The sequence below is a fragment of the Sphaerodactylus townsendi genome, linkage group LG13 (genome assembly GCF_021028975.2).
Source record: "Sphaerodactylus townsendi isolate TG3544 linkage group LG13, MPM_Stown_v2.3, whole genome shotgun sequence".
Lineage (NCBI taxonomy): Eukaryota > Metazoa > Chordata > Lepidosauria > Squamata > Sphaerodactylidae > Sphaerodactylus > Sphaerodactylus townsendi.
Window position 1 is genome coordinate 21,380,010 of NC_059437.1, and position 27,404 is coordinate 21,407,413.

Below are 27,404 nucleotides of genomic sequence, written 5' to 3' on the forward strand. Positions count from 1 at the left end.
AGCTCAATACCTGAGTCATAAACAAATGATTAACAATTGTTTCAATTGATTTGCAATTGTGATAGTCCCAATCTTCACTTCTTCTAATGATATATCCAGGGATATTTAAATCCAACAGGCAAAGTAACAAGAAGTATATGTAGAGGCTTTTAGAGGCTATAAAACCTCTGGATTTGATTTTATTTGGTATTTCTTTGTCAAGCCAATTAGATTATGTCAATAGCCTGAAATCAAATGGTATTTCAAATGCAGGCTCTTCTTAAAGACCTAAAGCTGTTCTCTTATGTCAGAAGGATCTATTCAGAGAGCCTACAAGAAGTTGGAAAAACTATTACCCAGCATACTACACACCTCTGCCATTACTCAAATTACAGCAACTTCCATAAGCATCCATTTCATATAGACTGGACTGTTCTGAACCTGATGGGTTTCCTCCAGAATGACCCTGGAATGGCCAACTTCTCTATTACTAAGAAGGTTCCGTGGTACAGCACGTGATTCACATGCAGAAAGTTCTAGGTTCAATCTCAAGCATGTTGAGTTTTAAAAAGCATCCAGGCAGAAGGTGATGTGAAAGACCTCCTCCTGAAACCCTGGGAAATCCACTGTCAGTCACAGTAGATTAATATTGACTATGAAAGATGAATGTTTGACTCAGTATGAGGTCGTGTCATATGTAATTCTGAGCCAATTATTTTGAAAAAGGTACGTCTATGACAACCAACACCTGCAATTAGCCATAACTTATCAGAGGTATATTAATACAAGTGCGAATTATAAGTCCACAAATTAAGAAAACTGTTTTCACAGGTCACTTCAGTTTAGCTTCACTATTCATTCTGGGCCTCTTTTCAATTTCTGGGGTTGTGAACACAGGAAATCCATCACTACCAAGTTCACAAAAGGCTATAAGTTCTTCGTAATGCATGGTGCATTGCTGTTGCCGGAAGCAAAGAAAACTATTTATGAATTACTTGTGTAACATGGCAATGGCTTCTCTTGTTTTCAGCTGATCAAGTCCGAACGTTAGAGCAAAGCGTCGAGCTAACTCCTTAATGCCGCTGAAAGTTGGCGATGATCTGTCAAAATTATAACTATTTTCTTGAATCATCTCATTGAAAAGCTGGGTAAGAAAAAGAAAAAAATTGTCTCAATATTTTGTACAGTTTAATTAACACTCATTCCTTGCGTGGAATTTCTTTGCCAAATCATCAAAAATTAATTTCTAACCATTTTAATCAGGGTAGTTCATGAGTACAGAACTGGCTCTCGAGTATCACTTTTTACATTTGATTTACCTCTCAGTGAGACTTGCAAGGATTATCTTGGAACTGAACCATCTACTTAGTGAAAATACTGTGAAATTTACTGCAGGGTCTAGAAACTGACCTCTTCTTCTCTCCTGAATGATAAATCTGTAGTTATAATATGAAAAGCGGCAATGTACTCCATTTTCTACGATGGTTCATCAGAGGACAATATGATCATCCATGACAAATTTATGTGAGGTATGAAGCTCACACAGAAGAATTCAGCAACATGGGGATCTCCAACCTTTTTGAGCCTGCATAGACATCTGCAATTCTGACATGGCACGGTGATCAGCTAACCACAAAACGATTGCCACAGTTTCACTTCAGGAACAGTGCAGAGCACTGTAATGTGGCGGCAGCTGCAAGACGTAAGAGAATCTGCGCAGCCAATCAAATTTCCAATAGTCAATCATTTCCTGCAAACATTTGGAAAGCACCAAACTATGGCACCCCCTGTGCTAACATCTTAGAATAGCAGCCTTAACAAATTAAGAACAAGAACTGAATACTTCATAGATCATGTTTGCTTAGGGCCCTTAGTGAATGATACTTAAAACATCTGAGCAATGTTTTGCCCCCTTGGCTCTACTAGCCAAGTGGATAGTATTAATATATGTGCACACACAGAGAACATTAATAATGACTTTGAAGAAATGCTTTTTGAGGAAAGGTCTAACAGATAAAAATGAGTTTTTAATTAAGATGCATTCAAGAAGAAGAGGAGTAGTAGTTTGGATTTATAACCCACCTTTCTTTCCTGTAGGAGACTCAAAGTGGCTTACAAGTTCCTTTCCCTTCTTCTTCCCACAACACACACTTTGTGAGGTAGGTGGGGCTGAGAGAGTTCTGAAGAACTGTGACAAGCTCAAGGTCACCCAGCAGGAATACAGAAGTGCAGAAACACGTCTGGCTCACCAGATAAGCTTCTGCCACTCAAGTGGATGTATGGGGAATCAAACCCAGTTCTCCAGATTAGAATCCACCGGCTCTTAACCACTACACCACGCTAGCTCACCAATGCCACAATACCACATTGTGGAAGAGGGATTATTAAATTGTAATTTGTAATGTACGAGACAATATTCGTGCAATGTTTAAGAAAAGTTTTCTGAACAAGTTTCGATTACATTCATTCTGACACAACAAACTGCACAAACAACTGGAATTAGTCCAGACTTGAAGAGTTGAACTAAGGATGATATTTTAAAGACCGATTTATCATTAGTCAGGGTCTAGAGTAGGTCTCCAGAGGCATCTGATTGGGGAAACACTTACCTGCTGTAAACTGAGAATAAGAGTCTTTGCACACTGGATTTTGTCTATCTGCCTTGTTTTACTCATTGTTTCTTTGATAATATCCCCATAATCATTGTAATACTACAGAAAGGGAAAACACAGAGAACAATAGGAATTTAAAAGATATAGTTGCTAGTGACCACAATTTTTGTATGAGAAGTAAATTTACGAAATACAATGGGGAAAATTTGCTGTGAACACATACATTCAAATTGACTACTGTTTCCAATAGTAATAAAATATATGTAAGCTTTCATATAACCAGCCGGAAGACAGAAGAAAACTATTTTAACCCGGAAAATGCACAACATCCCAGCAAACTATTTTAACATAATAAAACGTATTTTTATTTTAATATTAAAGAATTGAATATTTTTAACATTAAAGAATTGAAAACAAACAAGTTGATTACACACAACAAAAACACAGGCCCCACCCACCTTATGGTTCTAGAAAAATGTACAATATTTAAGGTTACCTTCATATATTGCTTGAAAATATCTGCAGCAGTATTCATTTCTACCACAGTATATACAATAAGTTTACAAAAGGCTGCAAGTAAATTTCTTCTTTTGTGCAAAGCTTCAATCTTACTGGCTTCATCATCCTGCTGACCATCTTGAAGGAAAAAAAGCATACGTTATATTAAGGAAATAGGATTTGACCAATTTTTCTTACGGCCCAGATTGAGGGTGGGTGGGGGGAGAGAGTGTTGGGGAGCATTTGTCCTCTCCACTGGATGCTGCTGGGGGGTCGGACTGGGGCATTCCTTGGGATGGAGTCGACATTAGTTGGCTTCCACCCAGGTTTTGCAGGCAGGTACACTGGGGCCTAGGAGATATAAGTCCATTCAGCCCTATGGAGGGCTTTGCGGCAGCGGGTTGGAGGATATTTTTGTATTTTTTGCCTCCCTGTGCCCTCTGGAGGTGGCGGGGTGACAGCAGGGCTGTCCCCAGCCATCTTGGGCTTTGAATTGGGCTGCCCTTCAGCTGAACACCAAAGAACAACTTCTGAACATTACCGCTGGAACTGCATGTCTTGCTACCTGCTGCAAGTACTTCAGTTTGAGCCCCTTTCTTAGACCACTATCTTTCTATGTAAAATATTCAAATACTCATGACACTTACAGCAAATTCTATACCACTTTCCAATCAATTTTATTATTTATTCACTGAATACCATTATGAATAAGTCAGAACTTTTACAGGCAAAGTCAAAATAGTGGCATTAAACATATGCTTTGGGCATATCTGGTCATTCAGTTCTTCTCCAAAGAAATTATTGCCCATCAAACTTGTACTAGAATGTTTAGTAATTTTTGAGGATGCTTATGTCCTTTTAAACTATTAGCCCATCACTTGAAAGCTAACCAATGATCAATGAGAATGGACCCTCTGCACCCTTATTATAATTAAAGGGCTCATATCACAATATCGAAAAGATAAATATCAATCTCTGGTAAATCAGACTGCAAATCTTAGAATGCTATCGATATTTGAATGAATGGCATATAGACGATTGCATATGGACTTATTTTTAAATATCTGAAAACCTTTTATATATTTTTGCTATTAAAATTTTGGGTTTTTTATAGATAAAAACAAGAAAGAAGTTAAAACCCACATCAAAACAACTACAATTATATCATGAAAAGAAAAAAGAAATATACATGTCGTATCATAGCTATTAACCATGAACAGTAGTATATTGATGAACATTAAGTAGGGATTATCATCATAATTTTACCATAAATCATAATATATCCTATTAAGCGTTTAATATAGAGTTAAACAATATTGCAAGATGAACCAGAATAAAAAGAACTGATAAAAATGATTGAAGTGTTGATTACTACTGGGAAATAGCTTTAGAAATGTACATGTATTGAAAATTAAATTCACTTATCTATTATTATTTTAAAATAATATAAGTGGTGTGTTTTCCATTTGTCTTGAAATTCTTTAACTGGTTATTCACATAGTTTTGTTAGTTTTGCCATTAATGCACAATCAGCAAGTTTGCTTTCCCTGTGCTCTCAGCATGGACACCCTTCTGCTTGGAAACCTTTTATAGAAATTTACTTGCATATCTGCCACCCCTGTCAATTTTATCTCAGTATATGCTTTCTTTTAATTTAGGTTGCTAGATTTTGAGCCCTCCCACCCTTTTTTTAAAGAAAAATATTTTTTTTAAAAGCTTACATTTTAAAAACTGTGGTCAGACAGAAACCATGACACATAAAAAGCAGCTCTGCAGTCTTCTTTCTTAGTATCTACAGTTTCTCTTGTACCAGCCTACCTTACATTCCTTCGCACCTTTCTTGTAGCGCTAAAAAAAAATTACAGCTAGAATACAGCTTAACAGAAACCCTGGAGCTATCTTTATAAAGGACCTAAAACCAGGCCAGAAACAAAGCTAGGAAGTTTTAAAGGTCATATAGAACAACCTCAACGCAAACTCCAAATCCGGCAGTTCAGATTATGTAACCTGATATCTGAAGCTATACTTCTCACAGGAGTGGCATGGCTGCATTTGGGTTGGACCCCTTCATCTGGCAGATGAGGGTTTTACATGATAGCATGAAAAAAGAATAAAGTATTCCTATAGATAGCAAGCTGTTATACAAATTTTTTTTCTCAAGAGAGGAAGCCCTCATGACTCCCCACACTAGCAAACTGAAGTGCTGCAGTATAGACACAGGTTTAGTATCATAACTCTGCTGTATATATAAACTTTTCCCACTGTTAGCCAAAAGGTTCAAAACTGGAAAGACAGTTAAAGAACACAAGCAAAGATTCTAAGAATCCATGTCACTGGGAGCATGCATCATTGGGGGTGCAGACAGGTTAAGAAATGAGGCCTACTAAAGCACCTTCCAATAATAAAGAGAACATTTTAAATATAGTTGAGTTCAACTAACTTCTAGGACTGACTTCCCAAAGCTTGATTAAATATGCTATCAGGTCATACAATAATCACCAGGAACATTTTGCTTTGTGCTTAAGGCTCCAGGTCTCAGGAGTAATTTGAATAAAGGTCTTAAATAGAGGTTAAACACCAGCAGTATTTTGATAGTTGCCAGTAGGAATTTAACCCAAGTGTTTAGAACAACAAGCAACCTGTTCTTAAAAACTGACAGCCCTGAAAGTGAAAACACCATGCGAATGGGTCAATTATTTAAACTAGAGCTTTTTGGGGGGGAGGGGGGTGGGGGGGGTGAGAAGATGGAAGGCTCCCTTCTATTCCTCAAAGTGAGCTGACAGCTGATGCAGCCACCACGGCCTCCAGACACACAGGCTTTACTGGTGGCAGGCTGCTCTGTGGACAGGGCCTTATAGCCTCCAGTTGCCAATTCCTTGTAGCCTCCAGTTGCCAATTCCTATTCAAGGGGACTGTGAAAGCAGACACTGAAGCTCATTTAAAAACAAACGTTAACACGAACGCAAACAGAGTTGCCCAATGACTACAAAATGATTTTCATAGCCCTGTACCTGTACTGTTGCTGTCATCCTCCTGGTCAATGAAAACATGATCGAGAATAAAGCTGAGCAGTTCAGACTGCAACGAAGAATCAGGACTGTAAACTAATGGCTCTAACATGTCACGTCCTCCTGACATAATCTGATGGCTGAAGATCATTAGTACATCACACAAAATAGTGAAGGCCTGCAAAAAGGAATAACGGGATTGAAATGATTTAAGATCAGAATTAAAACTGTACTTGAACAGGGAATCCTAAATCAAAGCAATTATGTTAGAAAGACCAAAAAAGTCTAATTAGTGTAATAAAAAGACGCTTTGGTAATAAGAGCGTCTCCCATTACTCTGAAGGATACTGACAAACCTTTTTTCCTCTGTTATTTTACACCCAACTTCAAGGAGAGTTTCATAAAGCAGTATCCGTTATACCATTTGTACTGTTCGTGCAATGCTCTATCTGTACTTTCCACCTCTTTACATATAACCTTTTCAGTCAGCAAACTCATGCTGCTTAGGAAAAGGAAAAATCCGTGATTTACTAAAGAAATCTTTTGTTTTCCATAAACATGGATCCAGGATGATAAACCTGAGCTTAAGGGTAGGGGGTAGGTGGGGGTTCTGTCTTCCAGATCCATGGTTTCCAAAGGCAATATTCTAAATGTGCCTGTCCAAATGACTGCACCATATCCCCTCCACACAAGTGAAGAAATTAAAGAATTATTTCTCTCGATGGATGACTAAGTGATTCTTCTACAATGGCTTATTAACATAAACCCAAGAAGGTTCAAACAAAGACTAACCTGTTCTTTAACAGCAGTATTTACATTGGTAAGGTAGTGCTGGCAGATTTGACAAAATACCCTCATTTGCTTTTTTAAGCGCAGAAGGTCCTCCTTTAAAATAAAACATGAAAACAGTAAGCATTGTTGTAACCACACTTGCTTGTTACAGAAAAAAAATGAATGCTTCCTTGAAGACTGAGAGATGATTGCACTGCAGAAAACAAGAGATCCAAGGCTCAATTTAATAGGGAATCTTTCTGACCAGGCACAATAGACCCCCCCCCCCCCCCCCGCACTCTGCCTCTTCCTTCTTGCCCCATGCTCATCATATTGGCAGGCATGCCAAGCAGGGACAAAAGCAGCTTGCATGGCAATGCAGCGTAATTATAGTTTTCCAGGCAGCATAACTGTAAATTGCTAGTAGCATCAGAACAAGACTTGCCTTCGTAGAGCTGCTTTCAGTAATTTTTGCTAGCTGCCACAGGATTATATAGTGAGTACACTGTAATGCATGAATTACAATCTGTGAAATAAGGGAAAACATGGTTAGCACACAAGAATCGCAATTACAAGGTATTTGGGTTTTGTTTTTTTTAATTTCAGCATTCTTTTTAAACACTGACCTGTTCAGGCATATCTCCATTTTCAATTCCTGTTTTTAATAACTTGTAATTGCAAGCAAACAAGTCCCATCTTGACAGATCATGAGCACTGAAAAGCAAAAATAAACAAGTGATACCACTGCCAGTAGCCCAATTGCATTATGTTGCCTCTTCATTTAGGAATTTAACAGTATTTTTGAATTATGCGGCATATAGCAACTGCCCTCAGGCAAACACCAGGTCAGTATATCTGCAAAAGAGACATTAGTGCTGCCAACACAGACTCTTGTTGTGTTTAACACAACACTTAGCTATGGAACCAGCAGTGGGCATGGCTCTCCCTCTTCACCTCATCCCCTTTGACAAGATCATATTCAGGCACCTCTTCCCTAAACATAGCCCTAACATAGCCCTAAACCGAAGACTAACAATGAAGGCTGCCCATGCACCAGACTTTGGGTTGGATCCCACAACTTCCTGTGAAAGGTGCTGACATTCCAGGATCTCTTCCCCATCTCCAGCCCTTTCACATCCCAGGAAAGTTTATTCCTGAGGTCCAAGGACCTGCATGGCCTTGTGGGTTAGGCAGCTATAATGGATAGAGCTCTCCTCACAGAAGAGAAAGGACCAGTGTTGTCCTCTTCCTCCTTCCCACTACAAGCCCCTGACTGTGAGGGTATTAATCCATACTGGCCCCTAAAAATCAGGAATAAACTTTCCTGGAGCCAAAAATGGCTCTGGCAGGAGGTAAATGAGGAGTCCTGTGATCCTTTTGCCACAGGTAGGGAGCCATGGAGAGAGTTCAAAGGGGGGATGGAAGAATACCTGGACATATGAAGCAGAGAGTAGGCAACACCCCTTTGGACTTATATACATGGTTGCTGAAAGTCACAACAGCTCAAAGCTTTGAGGCTGCTCATAAATAAAAACAGTGGTTGCACATTTGATCAGAAGCTCAGAGTGGCAACTCCTCATAAAAATATAAATCTATATTAAGAATGCAGACAAGTCACAAGAGTGGGTAGACTGTTCCTCTACTTACTTATGAAAAGCTGTGATGCGCTTTAGCGTTGACAAGACTTGGTAAGCATCATCTTCATCAGGTTCTTCACCCTGTTGAGAAGTTACACTGTTGCAATAAAAGCAGGGACTTTCAAAAACTGCAGTTTCTTGTATGATATTAAGAACAGCTTTTCACTACTTCCAATAAAAAGCTGGCAAAAACCAATAATAGTTACCATATATGCTCGTGTATAAGTCGACCCGCATATAAATCGAGGCCCCTAATTTTACCACAAAAAACTGGGAAAACTTATTGACTTGCATATAAGTCGAGGGTGGGAAATGTAGCAGCTACTGGTAAATTTCAAAAATAAAGATATCAATAAAATTGCATTAATTGAGGCATCAGTCGGGTAAATAGTTTTGAATATTTATTTCAAAGAAAAACAGTATAGCTCTGTAAGTGGAAAAGAGGGTCAACAAAAACAATATGGTCTCAACAATAACTTTAAAAGTATAAAAACCAAGCTAAAACACAAGAGTTAAAATTCTTCAAACCTGGATTTTTGGTCAGGGGAGGAATGTTTATGTTAGCAATACCAACATTTCAGAGTATCTTTAGGAGACCCTCCTGATGATACCACCCAGGCTTGGTGAAGTTTGGTTCAGGGGGTCCAAAGTTATGGACCCTCAAAAGGGTAGACCCATCTACTATTAGCTTCCATTGGAAACAATGGGGGATGGGAGCAACCACTTTGGGGATCCATAACTTTGGGCCCCCTAAACCAAACATCATCAACCCTGGTTGGTATCAGCAAGAGATTATCCTGAAAAATCCCTGAAATGTTGGTGCCGCCAGTCTAAAAATTGCGCCCCCTGGCGGCCGACAAAGTAAAAACCCTAAAATATTTTTTAAAATACACCTCACTCGCGTATTAAGTCGAGGGGGGCTTTTTCAGCACAAAAAAGTGCTGAAAATTCAACTTATATGCAAGTATATACGGTATCAAGGGCCGATTACCCACTGCTGGCTGTTCCCCGCCCTCACCCCGCTCTGGCGAGAAAAGTCACACCAGAAGTGCTCTCACTTTCCCCACAGAAAACAAGAAGCACCTGCTGGGCAAGAGGAAGCCGGTGGGGACAAGAAATCTTGCCTCAACACGCCTCCTCTCTCGGACGCCGCAAAGAGGAAGCACATCAGGACAAGATTTCTTGCCCCAACGTGCTTCCAGTCTCACTGTCCACCAGAGCACTAGTGGGTAATCAGCCAATGTTTTACTTTCCGCCCAAGAATGTACTCAAACCAGATGTGAAATAATTCTATCTAGGAAGTATACAATATATCAAGATAGTTGCTGCAGGTGTCAGGGTTGTATCAGATGCAATGAGAGGCAAAAAAACTTCTGTATCCCCTTTCCCTGCCTCTCACATATGACATGAAGAGAGAAAACTTTCACGATCCAAGGTACACCGTACAAGAATCCAAATCCCTTGGAGATGTAGTAGAGGTCCGGAATAACTGCCCAGCTGCTATGGCAAGTTGGCTAAGAGTGAACAAACCAATTCTAAACCCTGAAAAGACAGCGGTAATGCTGGTTGGGAAGATGGAGGTCTTTTAGGATACTGTGCTCCACACTTTTGATGGTGTTCAGATGACCCAGTTAAGAGCCTCGGGGTTATACTGGATCCAACTTTATTATTTGAGAGGAAAGATAAAGAAGTTACAAAAAAAAAAAAGCTTTCACCAACTCAGCCTAGCCAAAACGATGGTCCTGTATCTCGATACGGCTGATCTGGACACCTAGATCCACATAACACTAACTTTGAAACTAGGCTACTGCAAAGCAACATACACTGGTCTCCCCTAAAATCAATTTGGAAACTCCAGTGGGCGCAAAATGACATGGTTCAGCTATCATCGGTAGCCAGACGAACCAAACACTTCACTGGCTGCTCATTAATTACTGGGCTCAATTTAAGGTATTAACTATCACATACAAAGCCTATCATGACCTTGAACCCTCATATCTGTGCGATCATCTCTCTCCTTATGGACCACCGTGACAACTTTGCTCATCAGAGCAGGGTCTTCTGCAGGCACCAACCTGCAAATGGGCAAAATCAACAACTGTCCGTACACATGCTTTCTCCCTTGTGGCCCTCACTTTGGAGAACAGCTTGCTTGAGGAGGCCAGGAAGGAGGACACCTCACTCTAATGGCTTTCCGTGAACTATGCAAAATGGAATTATTCAAGGCTTTTCTAAGCAGGCAATGTACTAAATGGTTCATGAAGCTATTTGGGGAAATTAGGGACAGTGGTCTATACTACTGGACACAACTTGCCAAAACTAGGATCCTACTGTGGAATTTTGCATCACTTCATCGTGTCATGCTTCAGGTCTGTTTTAAGACTTCTTGTTGATTCTACAACCCAAATCCCACTGCATTGATTACTGAATGTCTCATCAGTTAATGGTACTGACTCACCGTGTTGTGTAATCCTCCTTGGGCCCAAGTGCGAAAGGCAGACTACAGATAATGTGACTAAATAAATACACTTTCATTGTGTGATGTGGTAATGAGAGGTATCATCTGATTCTGCAAAGTAAATACTCACAAAACAAGAAAAACAGAACTGGTATAAGATAAACAAGCAAAGCTACAAACCTCTTGCAGAAAATCTTCAAGAAGTCTATTAAATTTATCTGCCAGTTCATCTATTAGCTGACTTCTTGCAATATCAACTCTGTTAAAGATGGTGAATTCTTCATTACAGAGTGCATGGTATGTTTTAGAACAAGCTTCCAAAACATCTGTGTCCGTGTGCTTTTCTACAATATCCCGGATCTGTCGCAATAAGGCATCCAAATGCTGCAAAATATTTAAAAAACCCAAATGATAATCAAGTACAGCAAACAATTTTTTCAGGTGTGTTTGTGCAAACCTGAACCACAAACGGACAAAGTTAAAGCACCCATTTCTTTCAAAACGAATGTTTATGAACATTTATTTTATTTTTATTTTATTTATCTGATTTAATATGCTGCCCCTCCCCTTTTGGCTCGGGGCAGCACACAACATCCACAGAAACATTCATATAGGCCAGCGGTTCTCAACCTGTGGGACCCCTTTGGGGGTCGAACGACCCTTTCACAGGGGTCGCCTAAGACTCTCTGCATCAGTGTTCTCCATCTATAAAATGGATAAATGTTAGGGTTGGGGGTCACCACAACATGAGGAGCTGAATTAAAGGGTCACGGCATTAGGAAGGTTGAGAACCACTGATATAGGCAATAAATAAGAAAACATCCAATAAAAACATAGTAACAACCCAGATGGTGTTTGTAAACTGATTTTGACACTAAGACCCATCACACCAAGGGGATCTTGACAACTTGCTGAATGGCATTAAGTCCAAGATAAAATCTGAATAGCCAATGTTGACGTTAATATTAATGGGGGAGACCTAGATGTTCACTGTAGCTGCCTCAGCCATATGTCTGGATAGCAGTTCTGTTCTGCAGGCTCTGCAGAACTGCATTCAGTCCCACAGGGCCACAGTCTCCTCCGAGAAGAGCGTTCCAGCAGGGCGGAGCCAAGGCCAAACAAGCCCTGGCCCTGGTTGAGGCCAGCTGGATTTCCTTGGGGGCAGGGTCCCCCGGAAGGTTGGAATTCACTGATCAGAGTGCTGTGCAGGGGACGTGATATTACTACGATACTATTACCAATTACTATGATATTGATTCTATGGCTAAGTGTTCACTGAAGCCCTGCTGGAGAAAATGAACGTCAAGACAGCCTTACATAGACAACCAGCAGTTTAAATGAGGATTATTCATTCAGATTTCATCCCCATTAATTATTCTTTACTTTTAAATTATCTTACCTTTTCTAGTCGTCCTGTTGTATAGATCTCCAAATCAAAATATTGTGGCAACTGTAACAAGTTGGTGACTTTTTCCGCATCTATGGAATACTGTAAAAATTGACACAGTTAAAATCAAAATACTTTTTGTAAAACATGTTTCACAACTCATAATCTCAAACTCTGAATTTCGTCATGAAAGCCAGAACGTTCACTATCCTTTTTATAAAAAAAATATATTTTGTCCAAAGCTTCACAAACTGTATTGGATGTTGTGAGCAAACAGAGTTGTAATAGAGCAAACCAAATAATGAATGAATGACTCACTTTTGCTAATAACTGAGGGAGTGCCATAGCAAAAAGTTCCGTGATTCTTGTCCTGTCATCCAACTGTGCTTTCTTCTCCTTTGCTGTAAGAACCTAAGTTAAAAAACGCAATAAATAGGGATTCAATAGTTCCATATTTCAATCCCAACTAAGCAAACTTGTTCAAACCACATCTTGAAATGCAAGATCTCTATGAAAACAAAAAAACCAAAACAAAAAACAAAAAAACAAGAGCTCATACAGAGATTGATTTCCATTTCACATTGGACCATCCTGACAAAAGTTAACCCCTTTGGACAAATGACAACCTGGTTTAGGCAAGACCATCTGTTTGTCATGAAGTTCAGAGCCATCACCAGGTACCTGAGGAAGTGGGACTATATTTTTAGTGGGACTATATTTTTAGACATTTCTTATCAATAACAGTAGCCTCTGACGTCACAGATGGGACTTTGCATGAAATCTGATAAATCAGCTTGTCACTCTTACGAAAGCGGTTGGCTTAAGTCAAATTCCAATGGCCAAAAAATATCTGGAATTTAGGGATTTTGCCTTATCTTCAGTGGAAACCAGTGTCCACAGGAGGTTGGGTAAGGATTAAAAACTCTCACAACATCTTGTCCCTGACATGAACTCTGTACATACTCTGTAGGAACTGCTACAGCCTAGTTAAAGTGTACTTAGCTGAGTTGGTTCCGCTGTATTGCTTTTTATTTTTGAGTTTTGTGAGTTATGGTGTGGTTCTTTTCTCCCTATATTTTTGTTCTACCCTTTTGCCCATTTCTTTTGCAATCTGATCATTCCCCTTTTCTATCTTTTCCACACTCTTTTTAAAATAAATCTTGTTTATAAAATCTTTTATATGCCTTTACTTTGTACAATCTCTTTCTCTGGGACTGTTTGTTTTGGTATACAGCTTGATAAAGTGACATTACAAGGTTTGCTACAGTCAAGTTACTGGTCCAAACACCCAACAGAATAACATACCACGATAAGTCCTCTGTGACCAGGAAGCCTCACTGAAATTCCAAACTGAGAGAAAAAGATTAATTCTACCATCAACAATGAAGATTTCCAACCAAAAAAATACCATACCCGCTTTCCTGTGCCTCTTCCTACTGGAGGATGACATTCAGCGGCTTGTCTAATTGTACATAGCATTATTTCAATTAGTGCAGTTTCCTGTTTATCTGTCAAGGCTGAATTTTAGAGAAGGAAAAAAAGTTTTCCATTAGCATACTTGTATATGACAACTCAGATACACATCACAAGAGCTAGAGTTACAGTCATTGCTGAACAGTGGAATACTACGGTATTTTAGACTTTAATCTTACAATGATCACCTCATATTTCTTGCCACTATCACAATAGAATTAAGCAAAAAACAGGGAAGGGGAAGAAATATGTAACCCAATTTAAGATTCAAGTTTGCAAACCACTTAAAAAATTTAGCATGACTACAAGCTGCACATACTAACTTTAGAGTAAGTTTTACCAACAGAAATGGGATTACTTCCATGTAAAAGGCAACAGATACATAGCATATTAAAACAAATGCCAGGGAACATCAGCGTTCTACACAGAGATTTTGCTTTCTCATCTATATTAAACTTCTACATAGTGGTGAAAACACTAAAAAGGCTCAGGGGAGGATAGGAAACAATGGGTTCTTACGTTCTTCTCCATTGAGTGGTTCCTCCAACAGAAGACTATTCATACATTCCCAGTCTTTCAAGAGGTCAGTTGCACAATCCCACATGCTGTCCACCAAGTAAGCCGCATGCTCATGTAACTAAAAAATTATTTATCTGTATTTAACATTTTATCTCATAACAATTCCACATGCACTCCAAAGCAAGTACGGAGTTTGAGCACTGCTTTTAAGCATTTTCTGGCACTATGTCAGAAAATAGTTTGTAGACTATGACCCAAGGGGTCCCCCACCCCCACCCCCACCCCCACCCCCGCTTCAAGCTACAGCTTATTTATGGTGAGCCCCAGTAGGGTTTTCAAGGCATGAGATATTCAGGTGGTTTGCCATTGGCTGCCTCTGCATCACAATCTTGGTATGCCTTGGAGGTCTCCCATCCAAATAATTGCCAGGGCGACCCTACTTTGCTTCTGAAGGATCTGGTGAGATTAGGCCATGCTGGCAGGAGCTGATGGGAATTGTAGTTCATAACATCTGAAGTGCCAAAGGTTCGCCACCACGGGATTAGGCTAACAACCTGGGCTACCCAGGTACAAGCCCTGAATTTAAGCTAATTTACAGGTTCAGAACAAGGGACCCCCAAAGAATAGAGACACAGGATTCTTATCTCACTACAGATGCTTAGCAGCAGAAAATTAGCATTTCCCCTTGTTTTTAATCAAGTTGATTACAATATGCACCCTTTCCACCTTCTGACTGGAACATAAAGACCCAGAGCTCTCTATTCCTACTCACATCTGCAAAAAGGAGCTTTGACTCTCAAAAGCTCGTAACCCTGAAAATCGTGTTGGTCTCAAAGGTGCTATTAGACTCAAGTCTAACTGTTCTACTGCAGACCAACAAGGTCTCCTTCTGAACTATGTACAAGTGATGAAGCCTTAAACTTTAAATGGCATAGTCAGCACTCTGAACAACTGACTGGCTTGCTAAAGAAATATTTGCTGCTTATTCAATAATACGACATCCTAGCTAGTGGAAAACAGTAAAATCTGTTCAATCAAGCAGATTTGTGTACTTTGTGCATTTGTCAGATACTTCTTACTAAGCAAAAGATGAACTGTAATTTGACTTACTATCCATGCGAGAGAGAAAGGACCATAAAATGATACTGTCGAGTATAGTTACAGAAAATGAACAAGAATAACTTACCTCACTTTCCAAAAAGAAAAATACTAATGTCTTGACAAGATTCGCATTTGGGCTTTGTCTTCCCCTTCTTTTGAGAATCCCATCTTCTTCAGGTTCTCTGCGACTGAAAAGCCTTTAAGCAAGATGGGGGGGGAGAGAATCTATTAAACATTCACTTTCTATCAGACCCCTCCTCCCCCACAAAAAATATTGTGTATCAATCTACAAAAAGTATAGACCTATGTGTTGTCAAAGGCTTTCACGGCCAGAATCATTGCGGTGTTGTGTGGTTTCCAAGCTGTATAGCCGTGTTCTAGTAGAATTTTCTCCTGACGTTTCGCCTGCATCTGTGGATGGCATCTTCAGATGCAGGCGAAGCGTCAGGAGAAAATGCTACTAGAACATGGCCATGCAGCCTAGAAACCACACAATACCCCAGGTATAGACCTAATTTTTAAAAGCAAAAGTTTCATTATTGTATGTTTTCAGGATCAGTAAACAGTTCCCGAGGTCAGATGATCACAACATGCTATGGCAGCCTCTTCTTTTTTTCTATCAGTCAACAGTCGATCTGTTAGGTCCAGTGGCCTCCCGAAGCAAAGCCATGGCCATATCTAGTCAGTCACTTCAACTTCATGGCTAACTAAGGCTGGAACCAACTCTACTGTATCAGGGCTTACAGGTCGACCGTAAAGAACAATTTGTCGATTCAAACATCACTCTAAACAGATTATGTTTTCTTGACCATGGTTTTGAATAACTGAGCCATAAAGAAGTGCTATCTGGGGACACCCCACTCATTCCCCCTGCAACAGGACCAGGAGAAACTGGAATTAAACAACTGGCTTCAATTTCCTTGAAACGTTATGAATAAACCATCTGGAATAGCACTGCTTGGGTATGGACTGAATTAGTTTTACCCCACTTCAACATAAGTAATATCCTGTTGAAGCTAACACTTCAACCACTCTTGAATTGGAATGATACAAGTAATGGGGATGTAAATATAAGGATGGGAGGAGACTGGATGACATTTACTCTATTCAAAGTAGTTAGCACTGGATCAAATGCTTTCAAACCGGGATGCACTGAGAAACACGTTTTAGCATACACAGATACTGTAATTACAGAAGTACTACACAGTTCAAAAAGGCACCTATACATATCAAGGAGCGGTAAGCTGCAGTACTGCAGTCAAAGCTCGGGTCACAACCTGAGCTCAATCTCAACGGAAGTCAGTTTCAGGTAGCTGACTCAAGGGTGACTCAGCCTTCCATCCCAACATTGTCGGTAAAATGCATACCTGGCTTGCTAGGGATAAAGTGTGAGGGAAGGCAATGGCCAAACATCCCACTTGCACAGGGTCATCTTTACTTTTTACCTATACAAACAATTATCCCCCCCTTACTTTTTATAAAGAAATTCTCCTGCTGCGACAGCCACCGGCCGATGAGCTGAATAAACCAGATGATAGACATTTTCACAGTCTTCTGCAGTCAGAACTTCTTCACTACTCCTAGAAGTTGGGGGGGAAAGTTGCATTTAGACGATTAAGGGGAGAAAATAAAGGATGTAATTAAAAATACCCTCCAAGTTTGGGTACGAATTTTAAGATCATTGCAACCACCTATCTTCCTGCTTTGAAATATAACATTTAAGTGTCAACAGTTAATCATATATATAGTTGTGTACATCTAGATTTTCTTCCCTTTTTGAGAACATACAACTCAAGGAAATGGTCTAAGGTCACCCAAAGACTTCATGTGGAAGAAGAGAGAATCAGAGTCCACAGTCTCAACCACTCTAAGAACCTCCTAAACGAAGCAACAAGATATAGATTGATATTAATGACTCGTCTGAAATACTTACTGTAAAACAAGAGTAAGTAGTTTTATTGCTTGTACGGCAACATCGTATTCTTTGTCGAGAGTCATAGATACAATCCTATCCTGAAGAGAGGCAAAACAGTTTGGAAAATGGCAAATGTTAAAAACAAGAAGTATAGAATGCTTTAAAAAAAAAGGCTATCAAAGAATACTGACCTTGAACCTACTGGTGAAGAGTTCCAATTTGGAATTAAGCTCTTTATTATAATAAAGTCCTTGCAAAGCGGTAAGGCATTTGAGTCTTACTTCCCCTTGCTAAAACAGAAAAAAATAGAATAAAGTATGTGGGGTTTTAAACACAACATATTCAATAAGCGTGTATTACAGCTCATCAGTTCTCCAGGTTTTCTACTGCTCTGTCAATAGAAAAATAATCAGTAGTTCTGATTATAACAATGAAAAATATCACCAACATGAACCTAACCCAACAGAGGCTGGGTTCCAAAGGTATACAGTTAAGTCTGTTATCTGGCACCCAGCAACTGACAAAGTTAACTAGCATACCAGATTGCAGCCCACTTCTCTGATGCCAGCTCTTGAACAGCAGACAACTGTGGAAGAGTTCCAGGTCCTTGCAATGGGCACCACCTTCTCAGACTACTGCCAAATAACCGACAGCCACAGATGCAAGGTGGCCAAGAAATGCTACCTGCTCCTCCATGACTGACTTTGATGCAACGAGGAATACGTTTCTCACCATGGGCACCTGTCAGGGGCTGGAGGCTTCCCCAAACTCAGTTTGTTATGAAACTGACAAGATGGGCATGCAGGAGAACCAGGAGAACCCTACTCATCCTGTCCTGAAGGTCCTGGTAGGCAGGAAGGGCAAGACACAGCTGGAGGATAGCAGACTGGCCACAGAAACAAAGCAAGGTTGAAGAGGGGTGAAGATGGCAATGGCAGCTTGGACAAAATTGCTGCAACCATCAATAATGTTATCAACCGGTGCCACTCATCCAGATGCTGCAGGGAAGCTGGGCTGGATAAACAGGGAAATGCTGAGGCAAAGAGGGATGGGGGGAATCTGGCAAGGGCGGGGGGGAAGAGGACAGGCAATTCTCCAGCTTTTATGACTTCTGGGAAGGAGAGGGAGAAGCAAATTGGGTCTAAACCTAGAGCCACATGTGGCCAGGGGAACAGGTGGGCTAAGCTCTGACTGGGAAATGGAGTGTGTTGCAAAGACAGCCTAGGGAAAAGGAGAGGAAACGAGTTACTTAACTGCCTTCCCAATTCTGAGGCCAGAAGATTGCATTAGGCATTGGCAAGGCAGCCAAAGATGAGACTCTCTTATAGCAGGGTGCCATGTCAAGTGAAAGGTGCCCATGGTCAGAGCTAGCTAGGATGCCTTACCTGCTCCTCCTCCACTCAACTCTTGTGGAACAGCAGGAAGCAGAAGAGCATCCAGCATACTGCCATGGCCCTGGCCACTGCAGCAGCGCTAAGCAGGCGATGGTGTAGTGGCCATGTGTACTGACCGTATTATGGCCACGCTCCTTCACATTTCAGTACTGCTGACTGGTAAAAACTTGGTTAACAATCAAAAGTCTCTTTGGCATAGACATAGCTAATGCTATTCAAAAACACAAACAGAGTTAGATGCGTGATTCTTTGGATTCCAGTCAGTGTACAAACCAACCACATTATAATTGCCAATGACTTCAGAAATATTTTGTTCGATACTTCCTTTGCCTGTACTTCTTGAAATGTAAAATAAAACATCTTTTTTTTGAGCAGTTCATTTCAATTCATCTCTCCAAAAATATGAAAACCAAATAAAGCGGGGTGCGTGGGCTTGTTTTGTAAACTCTTAGTTCATGAAAGTCTGCACGGCTTCTGAACAGGAAAAGATATGGCACGCAAGCTCCTTACCTTGTCATGCATTGTCCACCCTACATATTTTAAATAGCTATCATTGAGGAAGGCATCACTATACATTTTCATCCAGATCCCAATTTCTTCAATACAAATTGCTCTTATTTCAGCTATTGCATCTCTGTAAGAGAATAAGAGGTAGAAGATGCAAACAAGTGACAAAATGTAAGAAATATTACCATGCAAAGTTTAGAGGAGTGCATGGTGCACAGGAATTGAACTCACCTATACCTATGAACAAATACACCTTTAAAAATTGCATTCATCATGTTTTCTATTTCATCCTGATTTTCCTGAAGCTGAAAAACACAAGTATTAAGCAATGATTACACTCAAGGTTACAAATTTATAACTTCTACTTAACACTGGTATGATTTTTAAGATTATTTTAATAAAGGTCAGAACACAGATTTTTTTGCTTAAATATCAATTTTCTCCAGTGAAATTAAAACAATATTCAGGTTCTAGGACCCTGGCAATCAAGTTTTACTGTACAATACTATTATATATACTATAAGGCTGACAGGAATAAAAAAAACCCACACATACTGCAAGTATGCAATTATGGCAATGAAAAGGCTGAGAACATGTTTCAAAAACAGCAACTACTGTTGGGACAGTCACAGTTTATAAGAACAGGTAAGCTGCTATCACAAGGGCCATCAGTATACCCACTGATTTTATACCCAGATGCAGAATTCTTTCATCTTTCGAATCTACAGATACACTTTGGACATGGTCTCACGGTACAAATCAGGGAACTTTCTCAGTACACACTGATGTATGCCCAGAATCTTTGGCTACCAATCTTGATCCTCATTGATCTGAGATTGCAAATGCCTTAGCAGACCAGGTGCTCGGGACCAACAGCAGCAGAAGGCCACTGCTTTCACATCCTGCATGTGGGCCACTGCGAGTCGCAGAGTGCTGGACTAGATGGGACTCTGGTCTGATCCAGCAGTCTTGTTCTTATGTTCTTAATCAGCTCAGACTGAATGCTCCCATCTATCAGTGGAGCAGGATTTCTCTGCTTCCCCCACTCCCGCCCCCACCCAAGACGCCCTCAATTGCTGTTCCTGTGAAATGAGGACCACCTGGAACAGCATGAAAATGGTGTGCCAGAGGGGGAAGGCAATAAAAATGTGTTGTTTTTTAAACCTGCTTCTGCCAAAGGAAGGTTTTTGTTGAATTCACCCATATTTTTTTCCTTGGGGTGGGATCTATGGAAATGTACTTTTAATACATACCAATGGTCAAGAGATGGCAAGATGAATTTCACAATCAACTGAAAACATCCTCCTGATCAACTGTCAACATCATCCCTTTCTACATCACAATATGTGGAAAATGATCAGTACAAAGGTTTTTTTAAAGAGCGATACAGAGGGATTGTATATGTAAATGAGAATATAAATTATGTAGATGCTCTCCAAATTTTTTCAAAACCATTTTTGACTCTGATTGTTAGCTACTTCCCTCTTGCCAACAGTGTAAATAACAGATCCTCTAACCTCCTTCCTTTTTTGTAATAAGAGTTCCAGCCGGTCATTAGCTCGTTTTCCAATTATTTTATTTCGTTCTGCTTCATACTGTCGTTGTGTATTGTCCATGTTAATGCTCAGATTTAATGCCACATTCACTAATGCAGTCATCAGTTTCATAGCTGAAATGTACAAAATAATAAAGGGGAGAACAGTTACATTAAATAATTTAAGAAAAATCCTGATATTAAACAGTGACTTCAGAAAAAAAACATACTGAAACCCTCAACATAAAAAGGATTCTGAATGCTTCACTCCGAAGCATGGGAAGAACTCTGATTTACTCTGTACCATTTCCTGTTAAACAGCCTTAAGTTACAAGAGTGATAACAGCCTCTGCCAAATGCCTTAAAGAGTTGTTTCAACCGGGGAAAGTGAAACAATGATTTAACTCAGCTCTTTATTTTTCGTTACCATAGTTGCTAGAAAATAAATGGTTAAAATAAGTGAAAGATGAATATAAATGACATGATTCAAGCATACGAATCATTTATGCACTTTTGAAGGCATACTGTTATCATGCCAAAAGCATGGCTGACCAACAGCCTGAAAGCATCCCCAATTCAACAAAGTGCTACTCAAGGCTTAGAACTTGTCCTTAGCCATTATATTAATAGTTTCACCAATCTCACGTCCTCCAAGTTCTTTGAAAACCAAAAAAACCTCCCTAAGTCTAATGTACTAATTGCAGAAGAAGCTGAGCTTGTAGAATAGTAAAAGCAGAGGGGATAAAAACTCTTCTCAGAAATTCTTACCTGCCAGTGTGCTAGTATGTCGAAATGCCCTGACTTGTGAATCTGATAGTCCTGTAAGTAGCGAAATGACTGTGTCCATCATATATTCATCATATATGATGCTATACTGACACTGCCGGACCAACACACCAATGAACTCACAAAAACTTGATTTAAATTTCTTCCACTGAGGACCAGCCATGGTAAGTGGATAATCTCCACTATCCTACAACAGGAAAACATCTATATGTGAGCAACAATTAGGTAATTCCATATTTTAAATACAGACCAACTAAATTCAGATGATATGAGGAAACATAAGAGCAAGAAAATTAATGTACATTTTAGCTGTCTTCCATACCTGGGAGACTTTTATCAGAAAGAAAGAACATTGATAGCTTTTGCATTGCCAAATAAAACGTTTTTGGGTTTCATTTGACCTTCACAATGTAGCCAATTCTTCTCTCCCTACATCCTTAAAAACTCACAGATCCAAAATGTACACAGCAACAGGCACATATGCACTCATAAGAATTACAATAATTACTCTGAAACTATCTTGGGAAAGGAAAACCACACTGCCTTGGTGATAATCGACAGGTAGTTTATACAAAAAAACATGCTATTCCCAAAAGAAATTATGTTTTGTGCAATAATGGATGAGATCAGGTTTCCTGCAAAACTACATGAATTTGCCCTCTTTTACTGCTTTACTCGCTTACAGTATAGCATTGAGCAGGGATCTTTTCCCCAGCACAAACACAGAACCTATTCAAGGCAGATTATGATCCACACAGAAACTAAGACAGTTCTACATTCTTCAAGATAATCAGTTGGAAATGGTTAAGGAAAAACAAGCTGTACAACACTTTCAGGCACAAGAAGCAAAAATTATATAAATATACATGAGTGATCTTAGTATGAAACAGTTCAAATGTTCACATCTTCGTTGTACCGCATGTGATTTCTGATCTTGAGTACTGAATCAATCAGAGCAAACAATACCACTTAGTTTTACTGTACTTTCATAGAATATGTTGCAATTTTTTAAATTTATTCCAACTAAATATTTCTCCAAGTTCTATAAGTAACTGTTTTCTCAGACTTCCACTGGGATAACTGAAACAAAATAAATACATTCTATTTTGCAGTGAAAAGGGTCTGCCTTCTAGAGTTCTGCTGGTCGTTTCTATCCGAGCCTGAGCCACCATTCCCCTTGAAACATAGCTATCTCCTGAAAAGATTTCCTGATATCAATGATCAAAATATAAGTCCATGCATTTAAGTCCATTTATGATGCTTTTACTTATCAACCCCCCAAACCTATTATAAATACGCATTAGTTACCTCATCAAATTCTTCAGTCATTTTTCGAATTATTTCAGAATTTTGCATATGTCGAAACATTTCTGCTGTAACAACCCCTACAAAGTAAAGATGGTAAATTAATACCAGTCATAACAGAAAACAACTCAGTAAACTGTAAACAGTTTAAATATATTGTTTGAGACTTTCACAGCCACAATCACTAGGATGTCGTGGGTTTCCCAGGTTGTATGGTCGTGTTCTAGTAGTATTTTCTCCTGATGTTTCATCTGCATCTGTGGCTGGCAAGATGCAGGCGAAACATCAGGAGAAAATACTACTGGAACACAGCCATTCAATCCGGAAAACCCACACCATCTCAGTTTACATATACACTTATTCGTTTGGATTTGAAACATTTAAAGTATCTCAGAGGGATAAAATGTCTCTCTCACACACATAAACTGGGATAAAATTGGAACTTGTTTAAAGTCACCAGCATTTTAATCAAATGATTTTATACATTATGTTATATACCACCAAACCTTCAGAAAAGTTGCAGAAAAATTAACAGCAGGGCCCAGAAGTGATATGCCTCTTAATAGAATCCATATTATTTCTCACAAGTACTACTAAAAAATTCTTAAGGATACCCAAGCAGTACTTGTCCAAATGAACTGTCTGAAAATATGCAGTATTCTCAAAGATTCAGAACCACAGATAAGAAAATGGAAACCCAGGAAACAGTTTTATACTTTCTGAACTTCTCATTCAAACAAAATCAGATTTTTAATAAACAGGCTAGCCAAGCAAATTTTTAGGAAAGAGGTTCTAAAGTTTGAGAGCCCACTTGGTTAAATTCCCAAAGACCCCCAGAATTACTTCAATAATCAAATTTATTCTGATACCACATTCACCATTTCCAGCCAGAGGTTCCAAAGCTTCAAACTATTAAAAAGTCTGCTAGTCACAAGTCCCATCCTAACATGGATTTCTCTCCTTGACATGTCTTCTGCGCCTCTCAACTAACAGGAAACAGGCCAGCTAGCAGGGTCACGAGTTGCCAACTCCCCCAAACATATATATTAAACAACAAAAATGTCATTATAAAAAGCTTTACCTCAAACAACAATTTTTCTATTACAGGTAAAAGGCACATTACAGAAGGGAAAGTGTCATCTGATGTATAAATGAAATGTCCTCTAATCACAAAACCCAGCTCAATTCAAACATCAAGTTAAACCATGATCTTCACTATTCATCATTTAGAGCCTAAACAATATTTGTTTCCAAATGAATAACCAACAAGCTCATGTTGTTTGTTCTGTTTTGTGACACTTAGGCTGATTCCGCATGGGCCAAAAACAGTGGTGTGAAAATGGTGTGAAAACAGTATAAACCCTTTTACACTGTTTTAAACCCTTTTACACCATTTTCACACCGTTTTCACACTGCTGTTTTTGGCCCATGCAGAATGAGCCTTAGTTTCATTCTGTGTATCCATGGTATAGACGCTTACAACATGGAAAGTAGTGCTGCAATTATGGTTTCTGAATTTAGTAAGCTGTAGTTAGCACAAATCATGGTTCATAATTAAACTTCCTTAAACATAGTTTGATGTGGCATCAGAATTGAGCCACTCTGTATTAGGGTAGAGATGAGCTACTCTGTATCGACTTCTGCTCTGTTGGAAAATAAAGGTTAATCTTAACTAGTGTTACAGAACATGGTGCTAAGGGAAGAGAGGGACAGCTAATTACAAAAGCACAGGATGCTGAAGACAGGAAGTTGTCCAGGATGGGAAAGCCTAATATGTGTAGGATAAGGAGAAAACTCTTTCTACGCAAAGGTATGTAAAAGGTATGCAAGCAAAATTTAAAAGGTCAGATATAAAAGTAACAATTCCAAAATAAAATCTTACCTTTGCAGCCTGAACACTGAATAAAGAAATTGATGAGATCAAGAAGTGCTATATCCCTGTCATGCTTGTATGACTCTATCCAGTCATCCACTACAGACTATAAGAAAAGGAAATGAAGTCATCATTAAAACAGAGAGCAAGGCATGATGCTACTGCATATAATTACCAAGGTTACAAAAATCACATTTTTTAACCTAAAAATTGATAAAGCTTCTGTTTTCTTTTAACTCACAGAATACTGGCTGTATGAGGTATACAGTACAATCTTTCAGTTATTCCAGTATAAGGCCATTGATTTTAAATGAATTAAGACTGGAATAACTCTGCACAGGATTGCTCTGTAAACCTTCCTATTAGTTTTTCCAAGCATAATGAATATTCAGTAAAATGTTTTCTGTTTCAACCAACAGAAAACAAATCCCATAACAAACATTTCTTAGTCTAAAGGCTTAAGAAAGTGGATTGAATTAAATGAATGAAATAGCAACTAAACCCACTTTCAAATAGCGTGAACCTTTATAGTAACCAGGCCATATATATGAAGCAAACCAAAGTAAAATAACCTTAATTTTCAAAAGCTGCTGGGAAGTACAGTGTTTAAAAGATGGATTTCATTATTCTGTGTATGTCACCTCACAGAGAGATGAGGATTTCTGATACAACTTTGTTTTTTAATTGTGAACAATTTCTCACAGAAGAATCTGTGAGAATTCACACTGCAATTTTCTTGATGTTACATTACCAAAATACATGAAAACACGCAGACAGACATTAGCAGTGCAATTCGGGGGGAGGCTACAGAACTGATGTGACCCCATTGTGGGCATACATGCCACTGCACAGGGAACTTGCACCAGCACCAGGAAGCTGTGTGGATACACATAGCCTGAGGATGAATGCTGCTGCCAGGCTGGCACTGGTGGGGGCATTCCTGGGGGTGGAGCAGCCTGCTCAGCTTCCTGAGAGTTTTCATCTCAGGAATGCCCTCATTTGTTGGCTTAGATTTACACCACCAAAAAGGCAGGCGCAGTCCATTGAGCTGCATAAGGCGCTTGTAGCTCAATTGGTTAAGTTTTTCCTCCTCTTTGTTCCCCACAACTCCACAAATCTCTTTGGAAACAGAGGGCTATACTGTGCATAGTTGCTGACCATGTATCCCCCCCACCCCACAACCCCCTGGACTGGGCTTTAAAACTTATTATATCCTACAAATGTGCATAGAACTAGAGTGAAGTATCTCTGGCCGTTTCTGCACGGTCAGCTAAGCGGGGGTGCATCCCTGGGACCGTTCGCACAGGCTGAGCTGTCTCCAAACGGCTCTTACTTCTCCTGGCTTCCGTCACGTTGTGGAGGCCAGGGGGCATGCCCCCATGGCCAGAGCAGCGGCTCTGGAGTTGGAGGCCAGGAGGCGGGTCCCCTGGCCTCCACAATGTGATGGAAGCCAGGAGAAGGTAAGAGCCGTTTGAGGAAGGCGGGGGGGGGGGGTGCTGCCTTCCACCCGCTGTTGTTTGCACGGCAGCAGGTAGAAGACGCTGCTTTTGAAAAACCTCGCTCGTTGATGCAATGCAGCAGCGCCTGCTGTGCGAACAGTGCCCCAGGGACTGTGTTTTTACCGTCCCTGGGGGCTGTTATTGGGCTGTGCAGAAACACCCTCTCTGTCATGATCAACATGCAGGCAGGAAGGCACAAGGAGGAAGATCTTTGAAGCTATTCTACCTGCAGTAATATTCAGAATTCAGAAACCAGATTTTCATATGGGTTTAATAATCCTCTGAAGTTCTGAAAGTTTCAATCTTACAGATGACTTTCTACAGCTATTAAATTGAAATTAGTTGCACATCCATTTTAAGACTCTTGGCAGACCTACCTGCATAGCACTCTTGCCCATTTTAACAACTTCAAACAGCATCATGTTTTCCACACCATTCTGCTGGTGATGCCCATTCATTCGATTTGGACCACCAGGTTTCCCTCCTCCGTTTCCAACTTTCCCCTTTTCTCCTGCGCCTTTCTTCCCCTTTTTGCAGGTCTACATAAACAGTAAATATAGTTTGTTATTCAAAGTATTAGGCTACACTCCATGATATGTAATAATGAGTGTGTATGCATATTTTAGAAAACTGTTTCGAACATTAACATTAACCTTTCAGATGTCTGCAATTTTACATTACATCCTCATGCAAGGCTCTGAAGGTAGCATAGAAATATTCTAAATAAATACATAAATAAAGAGTTATAAGGGTACACTATGGCTAGAAAAGTAAGGGCCCAGGGGAAAAAACTGAAAAAATGTGAGGGAAAACTTTCTGTCTGTCTCTGGGGTCTTGCGGTCTAAAGAAGCTAAACTCCAAGCAGAGTAACTCAAGATGAAATGATCACAGTTGAGACACTGGACTAAGATGAATCCACACCCTTCAGGGATCAATCAGAAAAGATGACAGTTTCAATGGTGATGGGAGAAAGAGATCTTAAAAGCTAGCTACTGGGTAGCAGCAGTATCAGAAGTGAAATATATTTCATAGACATCAGCAGTGCCACTAAATTAACCCAAGATACTACTGTACAAAAAAAGGTAATGTTAAACCACTTCTGACCAACTCTCACATGTTTCAGGCAACCAAATAGACAACTGTGTATC

At 39.7% G+C, this 27,404-nt stretch overlaps 1 protein-coding gene across 3 annotated transcripts in view; it reads right to left on the minus strand.

Annotated features, from left to right (window-relative positions):
* STAG2 (stromal antigen 2) overlaps positions 1-27,404 on the minus strand; it is an 80,769-nt gene that overhangs the window by 10,686 nt on the left and 42,679 nt on the right. For all 3 annotated transcript variants that reach the window (XM_048513745.1, XM_048513746.1, XM_048513747.1), the window contains exons 4-27: positions 26,634-26,795; positions 24,767-24,863; positions 22,888-22,964; positions 21,562-21,766; positions 20,777-20,928; positions 19,491-19,564; positions 19,263-19,386; positions 17,550-17,648; positions 17,377-17,456; positions 16,916-17,023; positions 15,529-15,640; positions 14,343-14,460; positions 13,764-13,867; positions 12,669-12,761; positions 12,363-12,452; positions 11,144-11,347; positions 8,516-8,586; positions 7,495-7,582; positions 7,314-7,394; positions 6,890-6,982; positions 6,101-6,275; positions 3,088-3,227; positions 2,589-2,690; positions 975-1,123 (exon numbers count right to left, since the gene is read on the minus strand). In XM_048513745.1, coding sequence (XP_048369702.1) covers positions 975-1,123; positions 2,589-2,690; positions 3,088-3,227; positions 6,101-6,275; positions 6,890-6,982; positions 7,314-7,394; positions 7,495-7,582; positions 8,516-8,586; positions 11,144-11,347; positions 12,363-12,452; positions 12,669-12,761; positions 13,764-13,867; positions 14,343-14,460; positions 15,529-15,640; positions 16,916-17,023; positions 17,377-17,456; positions 17,550-17,648; positions 19,263-19,386; positions 19,491-19,564; positions 20,777-20,928; positions 21,562-21,766; positions 22,888-22,964; positions 24,767-24,863; positions 26,634-26,795 — 2,798 coding nt within the window. The remainder of the gene's footprint in view (positions 1-974; positions 1,124-2,588; positions 2,691-3,087; positions 3,228-6,100; positions 6,276-6,889; positions 6,983-7,313; positions 7,395-7,494; positions 7,583-8,515; positions 8,587-11,143; positions 11,348-12,362; positions 12,453-12,668; positions 12,762-13,763; positions 13,868-14,342; positions 14,461-15,528; positions 15,641-16,915; positions 17,024-17,376; positions 17,457-17,549; positions 17,649-19,262; positions 19,387-19,490; positions 19,565-20,776; positions 20,929-21,561; positions 21,767-22,887; positions 22,965-24,766; positions 24,864-26,633; positions 26,796-27,404) is intronic.